Source organism: Onychomys torridus, chromosome X, assembly GCF_903995425.1.
Source record: "Onychomys torridus chromosome X, mOncTor1.1, whole genome shotgun sequence".
NCBI lineage: Eukaryota > Metazoa > Chordata > Mammalia > Rodentia > Cricetidae > Onychomys > Onychomys torridus.
The window spans coordinates 36,147,337-36,158,420 of NC_050466.1; the positions used below are offsets into that span (position 1 = coordinate 36,147,337).

The 11,084-nt window shown below is 44.5% G+C and overlaps 1 protein-coding gene across 1 annotated transcript; it reads right to left on the minus strand.

The window, feature by feature from the left end:
* Positions 1-5,355: 5,355 nt before the first annotated feature.
* Gpr101 (G protein-coupled receptor 101) lies at positions 5,356-10,569 on the minus strand. Its single transcript, XM_036174743.1, has 2 exons — positions 10,405-10,569; positions 5,356-8,653 (listed from the first exon to the last, which is right to left on the minus strand). Exon 2 carries the CDS (start codon positions 8,565-8,567, stop codon positions 7,050-7,052), a length of 1,518 nt encoding a protein of 505 aa, XP_036030636.1. The 5' UTR covers positions 8,568-8,653; positions 10,405-10,569; the 3' UTR covers positions 5,356-7,049.
* Between the last annotated feature and the right edge of the window lie 515 nt (positions 10,570-11,084).

The following is an 11,084-nucleotide window of genomic DNA, read 5'->3' on the forward strand; positions in this document are numbered from 1 at the left end:
CACTTTTCCCACCATGTTAGCTGCCTGGTAGTTTTATGTAGGCTTCCATTTTTTTCTCCCACATTGAAGATAGTCTTCTAGAAAGGAAAATGTATTCCTTAAGTAAAAAAGTATTGTTGCCTGAGTGATGTTCATAGATTATGATAAAGGCAGGTTTCATGACAACCTACCTTTGAACACCTTGAAAGTGTGTAAGTCAGTATTATCTTGGTTTTGTAGTTAAGTGGAGAAGAGCTCTTTCATTTTATTGAAATGGGGCTGAATAGTATCCTGAGCTTCTTTGTATGGATTCATGAATATAACTTCAGCAGTCTGAGCTCTGCAGTTCCTTATACTACTACTAATGAGAGTATCAGGAGAGAAACTAATGGTAGGCCACATACTTTGTCTCTAGAGGAACTAGGGGTTATTAAATATTAAACATACTAACCCACCTTATCTGCGTACTGTTTTCATATGTGATGACTGCATTAGAGTTATTACTGCTTTATGAGGCTGGGGTTTGGAGAAGCATACTTTTGCTCTTCTGTCCTATAGACCCTGGTGAATTGGGGCTGAATTGAGTGATATGACTGTGGGTAATTAGGCTAGGTTAAACCGAGTGGTGCTGAAGGAAGTGCTCTGAGCTGAAATAAGAAAGTATGGGCTTGAGCCTAGTGGAGGTGACTGAGGTACTGGGTAATTCTGTTTATTTATTTTTAATATTCATTCATTCATGTGTCTTTTACATCATGTATCTTGATCCCATTCATTTCCTCGTCCTTTTGCATATGTCCTCCACCCTTGCACACCCCACAAATAAAATAAAATTTAAGAGAAAAAAGGAGGAAAATAAAAAAAGGAAAAAGCTTTAAAATCTTGTCATGGAAGCTGCAGTGTGACACAGTGAGTCACACAGTATAACCCTTTTTGTCTATTTATCTTTACTTGCAAGTATTCATTGCAGAGTCATTGGTCTGGTTCTAGGCCTCTGGTTTCCATTACACTATTGATGCTGGGCCTTCACTAGGACCCTTCCTGGATATCTTGTTGTTGCCCTGTGTTATAGAGATCCTGCGGCTTTGAGTCTGTAAGACCAGCTCCTTTATGTGCTCCAACAAATCATACATGGGATGGACGGTGCAGTAGGCCAAGTCATATCCTTGGGACCTGGGCATGCTTACAACTTCCCAGGCTCACCCACACCTGCACTAAAACAGGCTTGGCTCTATTGTGCTGCCCTGGTGAGGTGCAGGGCCTGCTCTCCTGAGTGTTACAGCTGGTGGGGGTCAGGGACAGCTCTCCTGCCATTATGGCCACAGGGCCAGCTCTCCTACCTGCCCAAGACATTGATGGGCATAGGGGAGGAGGGCAACTCTCCTCCACCCATGCTGCCACAAGACAGACGGGTAATGGGGACAGCTCTCCCATACTTACAATTTTGGGGCTGGCTCACCCACAACTGTGCTAACAAGGTTGGCTTTATTGTGCTGCCTTGGTGAGGTGCAGAGCCTGCTCTCCTGAGTGTTGCAGCTGGTGGGGTTCAAGGACAGTTCTTCTACTCTTATGACCACAGGGTCAGCTCTACCATCTGCCCTGGATGTTGATGGGCAGGGAAGGAAGGAGAAAAGCTCTCCCCTGACTGTGCTGCTAAAAGACAGATAGATAATGGGGACAGCTCTTCCATGCTCATAATGTCAGGTCAGGCTCACCCACACCTGTGCTAACAGGCTTGGCTCTATTGTGCTGCCCTAGTGAGGTGCAGTTGTTTATTATTTTTTTTTAAAGAAATCCCACTTGGAGAGATGGCTCTGTGGTTAAAAAAAAACTTGTTGCTCTTGCAGAGGACCTTAGTGCAATGTCCTGTACACATATGTCAGCTTATACCTGTCCAGAAGTCCAGTTATAGTGGGTATTGAGTACTCTTCTAATCTCTGAGGGCACCAGGCAAACACATAGTGCACAAAATGCAGGCAGAACACTCAACTCATAAAAGTTTTAAAACATAAAAGTTTTAAAACATTCAAAAGTTTTTGTTTGTTTGTTTGTTTGTTTTTTAGATAAAAATCCCCCATCTGTTCAAACCTCATTGCCTTTAGAGTGAACTTGACACTTGAGAACCTTTGGCATCTGGCTCCATCTATGTTTCCTCTTTGCTCACCCTATTTTACTTTGAAATTTTCTTTATTCATAGAGGATCACACCAATGGGCCTCTCCCCAAAACCATCCTTTCTGATGACTGCTACTACATACTACTGAATACTCCTTTAATTTTATTTTTATCTTGAAAAATGGTGTATGTGTGTGTACATGAGTGCAGTCACCCATGGAGGGAATTTGATACAATGAGTTGCTTATTCTGTCTCCACGAAAGAGGAGGGATGGAAATGTCATGTGTCTCCTTGTGTTCTCAAAGAGCACAATATAGGGGCCAGATACACGCATAAAATCGCACTTTATTTAATGTATTTCAGAGAATATACCAAGGACAGATTAACAGCACCTATTTAAGAAACACAAACATTTAGTAATAGTTAAATCACAAATGTTAATCTCTCTGCATTCCCCAAGCAGGAGTCTGTTTTTCCTGTCCAACAATAAATGTGTCATAACCAGTTTAGAAACCATTCAATTAGAGTCATCCAATATATGAAACATTGACATTAGGCAGAGTCTCTAGGACTACTCACCCATGTAACACTACCAATTTGTAAATTTGATTGGAATGTGAGGGGATTTCTCTTCTTGCTGAAAGGTGGACAATAGATTCCACCCCATTTGTGCACCTGAAGGTAAATTGTGCCAATGGGAACTTGTCCCCAGGACTGTAGTTTTGAAAATCCTTTGAAAAGGCACTTTTAAATTACAAACCTTTTTTAAAGCAAACTTTTAAATTTAAAATGGAAAGTATTAAAGAGAACTGTTTTATTGACTGAGTACAGTGTTCCTATTGTTCTCAGTCTCAATATAGCACATGAAATTTGGTATTAAAGGCAGTTTTAGAAATAATTTAGTGAGTATATATATATATATATATATATATATATATATATATATCCTCTTGTAATACTTTTTTCTCAATATATAATAAAATAATCTGAGTTCTTTTGCAAATATATTTGATCTACAACTGTAACTGTTCAAACACCTGAGCTGTAACCCCTGCCCTCCCCCCAACCCGAGAATTCTCACTGTCTCTTTATCAATACTGCATCTTGTCTGAGACAGCCAAAGGTGGGAAAAAACAGAGCAGCCTTTTTCTGGGTTTTGGCACTTCTCCACGAGGGCAGGGATGGTTACAACATGGATCAGCTAAATGCAAGTCCAATAACTTCCCAATCAGGTACTGGTTCCTGTTTAGGTCTTGAAACTGCAGTGTTCTTTTCATCCTGCTATCAGGACTCCAATAGCCTGTCCTGGGGTTCTTGCTCTTTTATGGGGAAGGGACCGTCTTCTTTGATTTTGCATTTCTGTACACTGAAGAAAACAGGTATACCAGTGCCAGGTGTATTGTGAAGAACTGCCAGCAAGGACTTCAGCCAAGTTGATAATTTAGTTCACATTGATTACCAGTTGTACCAGAATTTAGTTCTTGCTTGTCATGTACCAGGGATTTAAGGAATGAAAGTCAACTCGTCCTGCCACACTAGTGATCTTGGAGCCATCTTACATATCCTGTAGTATACACTTTTAAATGTAAATAAATGTACTATGTTCTACTTCAAGAATTGTGGGTCACATATAGAATACTGCATGCATTTTGCTAACTAACTTTACATGTACACATCACTCACTTTTTACTGATGACACTAGCTATGAACACATACAATCTAATATCTAGCACCTTATCTCCAAGAACACATTTTATATACAGTTAGAGCTTACAATGAGAAGAAATACCACAAAAGAGCACAGCACTGACACAAGACGAAAGTACCAGTTTTCAACAAAGTTGTAACAGATGAAGAGGGGGAAATCCACTCAAACTTGAAGCACCGAACTAAAACCAATCTTGTTCTTGTCTCTTTTAGAGCAAAAGAAATACAGCAATTAATCTTCACACAGCAAATCTCCTTATATGTACAAGTTGCTGTGGTTTCCCCTTAGTGTGTATACTCTTAAGATATGGAGGCTTTGGGAGGCAATGATGGAAACCTAACTCCTATTGGCAACCTTCATGTTCCTTGAGGATTCTTACAATACTTACCAAAAAGCAGTGAACTTGCCAGTGACCTGGCAGTGGCCAAGTTCAGTGTACTTGAGTTTCCTTATTTCTTCCTCTAACCAGGGTTGTTGGTTATAGCCTAAGTGTGCTAATACGCATGTTAAATATTTGCCATAGAGGAAATCTAAGCTATCACATGTAATTGGAAGCTGTCTATTCTTCCAGGGTTTTAGGCTCTAGTCTGTTGTCTCCAGCTCACATTTCTGCCTCCTCATGCCTAAGCTTGGGAGTAGTTTGGGGCCTTCAGGGGCCCAGAATAATCAAAATGGAGATACAGATAAGTAGGGAGAGTGTCTAAAGCCCTGACTGACCAGAAGTCTTAGCTTGGCCCTTAGCTTGCAGCCACTTGTTAAACTCTCTCTCCATGCTAACCAGAAGCCCTATTGTTCATTAAAAGAAAATGTCATCAAGACAGAATACCTTTAATTCAAGGGTTGTCCTTTCCACTTTATTTTCAAAAGGTCTTCACCTTTGAAGAATCCAATTTCCAAAGAATGAACAGTGAATAAAAGAGGGAAAGTTGGACTGCTTTAGGAACAGGTGAGTCTCAGCACCCTGAAAGATGTTGTGTGTGTGTTGTCAAACAGACTTACCACACTTGTACATGCTCTGGTTCCATTTGGATTTTGGGTTTTGGCAAACAACTCTCTTTGTTACACATTGAAGGGGTTGAGCTTTAAAAATAAAATATAAGAAGTTCAGTTTCAACAAAATGTTGGAAACACAGTTGAAATCCTTTTTTCTATGTAAAGTATATAAGCATTTCTACTGGTAGTATAGGCATTGTCACCTTTGAACTCCTGTGTTTCAAACCTGTAAGGAAATAACCCTTGCCCCACAAGAAAACTGATCAAATAATCCATTTCACCCAGGTATCATTTAAGGATGGGCCAATATAAGTTTAGCAATAAACCAGTGTAATAAATTTTTGAATATTAATTTGCTATATCAATGTTGATGGAAAAATAAATGGTGATGTGAAGGTTAATTTTAGATACCATGCCTTGTCTGAGATTATCACAAGTTCCAAATTCGTGGAATTGAAGTTGATAAAGTTCTCCTGAACATAGTGATCTGACAGGTCAGTTCCATAGTATTTGGTTTAATCAACTCTCCTGCATTCTGAATATGGTAATCCCACATCCCCCCCCCCCCACACACACACACTTATTCACAGCTGTTTACCTCTCCCCCTTTGAGAAGCTCACGCTGGAATCTGTGAGGAGGAAGAGATAACATATAAATGAATGAAGAATATTAACCTCTGACTATGGCTACCATCATGTAAACCTCCAGTTTAATCATTTTTAATCAAATATCCCTCCTCCCATCTTAACAGTCGGTATCTGCTTCAGCAACACTTGCTTACTAGTTTTTGGTTGCATGTTATTTTGTCTTTAAATATGTCCTGTGCTCTCTGAAATATGTTAGCTCTGTCCTTGCCAAAAGTGATTTCCTGTTTGATATTTTAAAACTTTATTTGGGTATTTGCCCTGGGGGTAATTTTCATATTACAAGAGGTGTGTTTCAGTAGTAATCAATAAGATATGCTTTGTTCAGATGCTTTGATCTTCAGATTCTTTGGAATAGTTCAAATCTTTGCTAGGTATTGGGAAACAGTCCTCTCCGACATTTCTGCATTTGTACAAGTTTTAGAGAGAGCCACAGGTTGAAAAGTTGTGTGTGCCTGGAGGAAGGAACATGATTATCCTCATATGGAGAAACTAGTGCATGTTTATTAGGTTACAGAGATAAAAGAGTCTTCTTATGGACATAAAATTCATTGGCAGTGTGAGTTTTCTAGAACTGTGACCATTCATACTTGAATTTCTTTTTTTTTAAAAAAACCTGAAAAATTGTTTAACCCAAACATCAGTTTGAAATAAAAGAAAGTAAAACACAAGTGGTTGGTAGAGGTCAAAAGTATTCTCATGAGTGTTCCAGCTGGAGTACAGAAGGGAAATAGTGAAATACTGGCTTGATTTCTTTCCTGCTGTTACTCAAATGGGAGACAGAAAATATTTGTGTCACTTGACAGTTTTCCATTTGCACAGAGGTCAGTCCCAGCCCATGAAGAATCTCAGGGTACGGGAGGATGGAGAAAGAGAGGAGAGAGAGAAAGAAAAAGAAACACACAATCGTTTAGCTCCATGGATACGACTTATTTCTCCATTTCTTCCCTTGAACTAGCTCTTCATTTCGTGTATGCCCTTTTCTGGATCCCTTTAGAGGACCTAGATGCTTTCTTCATATTCTAGCTGCACAATTCCCCTTTGTCAAAATTTGCATTATAGTCTCTGCACCGTATTGTAGGGCTCTTCAGTACAGAAATCTGTTCCTGTGATGATCAGTACACCTAGCTGTGCTTTTAGGGCTCCAAAAGTGATTTGATCAGTTGCTTTTCTTTCAGTTGAACACAATATGTACCCCCTGCCCACGAGTTTCTGACCTAAAGGCCAAATAGTTCTTATGTCCACAGGCATCACTTTCCCTTTTACTCAGAGCTAAAGCTGCTATATTGTAGCTCTGGGGAGGCAGGCAAAATACCAAGAACAGTTCCAAACCAGGTAGCCCTTGTTTTAGGAAATTTAGAGCCTAATATGTATATAATTGATAGGAATCCTCAAGTCCATTCTTTGACAGGCTTATACCTTTCAGGAAAGAGCCACGTCTCTACTTCTTCCTTATATTTACCTGCCTTGTGGTGGAAAAGGATGCATGTGCAACACCTTTGCCTGAAATGGTAAGGATTGGCACAAATGAGATTGTGGGTGGTGCACTGAAAAGAAAGCTGCTCTTGTTTTCTGTTTTGTGGACAGTGAAAAGCTTGCCTTAGAACTAACTTTAAGGTGAAGTAGCAGAATCATGGGAGGGGACAACCTTGCCTTCAGTGCCTCCCTCTGTGCCAGCTTCGGTTTCATGCAGGTCAGGGTGGCTGTCTTCTGTAGACGGCCTTTTCTTACAGACAAACTTCTTCAGTACCTCCTGGATTTCCTTCTTGATGGACTTGTGCATGTAACCATAGACATAAGGGTGGATGCAGCACTGCAGGAAAAAAAGCCAGATTATTATGGTAATCACCCACTGGGGTACCTCGGTTTGCACATCCACCCACACAGCCAGGACAGCTAGAAAGCAGTAGGGCCCCAGAGACAGCACATAGGAGAAAATGATGAGGAAGATCACTCTTGCAGCTTTGCATTCATAGCACGGGGGCAAAGGTGGGTTGCTGTAGCTGTTCCGACGACTGGTTGGAAGGCTCTCTCGGATGTTCATGGCCTCAACATCATCTTCACTGAAATGGACGTCATCCATGCCGAACTCTATGTCATCTTCACCCAAATCAATGTTGCACTGATTGACCTCTATTCTGCTCTCCTGAACTTCACTGCCGTCTTCCAGATCCTCCATGCTGCCATTACTGACCTCTTCACTGCCCTTGGACTCAGCAATACCTGCACTTAAACCAGGGCTTCTTTCTCTGGCCTTCATGACGATGTCCCCAGCTTCCATGGGACTCTCTTCCATCTCGATGCTGCTTTCCTTAGTCTTGGCCTGACCTTCACCTTGGCATTGGAATTCATTCTCATCCTGGCACTCATCCCTCTTCTTTATTCCCCGTTCATTCTCAGTCTTCACAGAGTCCTTGACTCTCACCCCCAAGCTGCGGCTCTTGACGTTGTACAGGAGAGCATGCTGCCGACGTGCTGCACCAAACACCACAGTGTAGCAGGCAATCATAACAACCAGTGGAACAACGATGAAGAATATCACAGTGACAATGGCATAGCTTGGGCTGGCTCCCCAGATCATGGAACAGAGAGCATTACGTTCATCAAAAGTAGCCTGGCCCCAGCCATAGAGAGGAGGTGTGCTCTGCAGGACAGCCAAAATCCAGGTGCCATAGACGAGCATATAACCACGTCGCTGGGTCATCTTGGATGGATAGGAAAGAGGGTGGATGATGGACAGGTAGCGATCTATTGACACCACCACAATGGTATTGACACTAGCAAAGGCAAATAAGTGGGTGAGGCTAACCAGGGCTGTACAGAAGTGGATATTGAGAGGCCAGAAGGCAGGAATGGAGGTGGACATCACCCAGGGGGCCACAAGAGAAATCTGCAGCAGGTCAGTGACGAGGAGGTTAAAGATGAGCCTGTTGGTCACCTGCAGCAACTGTGGCTTACGGTGCAAGACATAAGCCAGCACTACATTGCCCACAAAGGATACACTGAGGAAGACGAGCAGCACAGTGGCTCGGATGATGCCGTGAGCTATACTAATAGGCATCTTGGAGAAGGGCATGCACGGTTGGCTGCTGTTGTTCTCTCGAGTGTTGTTGGTGCAGGTGGGTGTCATGGTGATGGCAGGCAGGCGGGAGACAAGGTGCAGCTCAGTCTCTGCACCAGTGGGCAATGAGATGCGCAGACTGCACACTGTCTATACTGAGGACGAGAGAAACATGTGGGCAGGATTAATGCCTTGCAGAGACAAGCCTCTGAGCCCAGCAGCAGAACTGTGGGACCCCTCCCTTAGACCTCTGCACAGTCTCAAGCCCAATCGAGGCAGTTTCTCTGGCTCCTTTTCTGACTCTTGGGGTCTCACTGCCAGTCTTTCTCTTCGTTTTGCTTGTCCTCCCTGTTAGCACAGTGGGCACTCCCTCTGCCTGTCTCCTCCATGCCTCCTGGAGATTTCGTCTTTCTCATTGACGCATGCACTTGCACTCTCTACCTGCCTGCTTAGGAGACTAGGTTTCTGTCTCCAGTGTTTTACTGGAGGCACCTTTCCTCTACCACAGACTGTATGATCCTGTTTCCATGAACGTCGTCCCGTCCTTCACTCTATAGTCCTTTCCCCCAGTTTCCCACTAGCATGTACATAGTCTGTCTATGTCTGGCCGTTGCTGTCCTCTGTCTGATAATCTCCCCCCCCCCACTCTCAGATCTCTGTCTCTCAGTCTCTGTGTGCTGTTTTTCACTAGTGAGCTTACTCTGTAGCTATGTATGTTCCTCTTCTCCTTGGGTCTTTCTTCCTCTTCAGTACATTTCCCTGACTGTCTCTTTGGGCTCCTAACACACCTGTTTGGCGTCTCTGGCTCTCTTGTCCGTGTCTCTCTCAGATTTATGTGTTTCAAGTCTCACACCAGCACTTGTGTGCCTGCTCTTTCCCACATTTCTCTGTACCTCTTCCTGTCTTCCTTTACTGTTTTTCTAAGTACCTAGGTTCTATGTCTTGCCACACTGTCCCTCTTTCCTCTTGGTCCCTAACACTCTGGTATCTCTGTTTCTTAAGTCATGTCTCTAGGTGTGTACTCTAGTTCATCTCTGCCCTTCATTCTCACTGCCTAAGTACCATTGCCAAACTCTTTCTCTGCCTTTTTGATTGTGCATACATCCCTATCGCTCAGCATCCTTCTCTGAGAGCACCCCCCCCCCACTTCAGTTTTTCTCTAGCTGGATCTTTGTCTCCTTGTACCTGTCTCTGCTGACTTTATCTTGCCATGGAAACCAGTTGCCCCCTTGGCCGCCAGGGCTTTATCAGATAAAATGCGTAGTTTCTCAATAGCGCAGTGGTGGCTGGAACACGCAACCTATTACACTGCCTCATGTCTCAAATTCGCCATCCTCCCTATATTTTCCAGCCGGCTAGGAGTCTGTGGGGGTGGGGGTGAGGAGAGCGAGCTGGGAAGAGTGAAGAATAGGGAAAGAGACAGGGGTGCGCAAGGACGGGGGTGGGGGTCTGAGAGGGACAGAGCAAGATACTTGGAAAGGCAGAGAGAGGCAGAAGGGAAAAGAGAGACACAGAAAAAGTGAGAGTGGTTTGGAAGGAGAACCAAGAAAGAACAAATAGGATCCTAAGGGTGAGAGAGAGGGGGGGGGGGGGAGATTAAGAATGAGAAGGATAAAAGGTGACAGGAAGAGACAGTGGCATGGAGAAATGGAGAAATTAAAAAGCTAAGCGGAATAGAAAAGAGGTTGAGAAGCAGAGAACGCAGGGAGGAAACAAGGAGAGGGAGAGGACAGGACGGAGGAGAGAAAGTGCTTGGGATACGCAAGGGCGCCTGGAGAGCCCTTTCGGACCTAGTACTGGACTTTACTAACCTTCTAGCCTTGGCAAATGGGTGTCTGAGTGCTTGGGCTAGGGGACCGGTTGGGCTCGGGACCCGCGGCGACCTGAGCGGAGCTCTGCAGCTTACCTGTTGCTGCTGGAGGCGTTGCGTCGCAGGAGCTGAGGACCGATCCCTCGGGGCTCGCCGCGCTCGTCTGGCCACCTTTCGGGGCACAGGCGGCTGCGAGCTCGCACCGAGTGGAAGGAGCAGCGGGCGCGGCGGGAGCGGGGCACTGAGCTTGTGCCCGCAAGTCCGGCCAGCGCGCAGCGCTGCAAGCTCTGAGCTGTGGCGGGGGCGCGCAGCTTCTTAAAGCAGCGCGATGCCCTCACCTTGCGGCTCCCCCCCTCTGTCCCCGCCCGCGCCGGTGACGCACGAGGCCACCGAACCCAGAGGAGCTAGGCTGGTGGCAGCGGCAGTGGGGCGGGAAGGAGGGAGCGGGGGGGGGGGGGGGATGACTCGCAATAGACCTACACAGATTTTGTCAGCCTGCATCCCATCGCAAGCACTCTGAGGCTCACAGACTGGAGCTGTCACGAATTTTCATGCAAACCCTAGCTCTCAGCCCTTAGCCCCTGGATTTTGGGCAGGATCACTGCCACTGACTTTCAGCGTGTTTATAAAGAGGGAGTGGGAGACTCTGGCCTTGACCTCTGAAGACCTCCCTCCAAATGTGAACTGTCTTCAGTTCCCACAGAGGAATCACAGTTTTGATGTCAATAATTTTTTACTTGCTCCCATAAACAGCAGCGTCTTACCTGTAGGTTTTG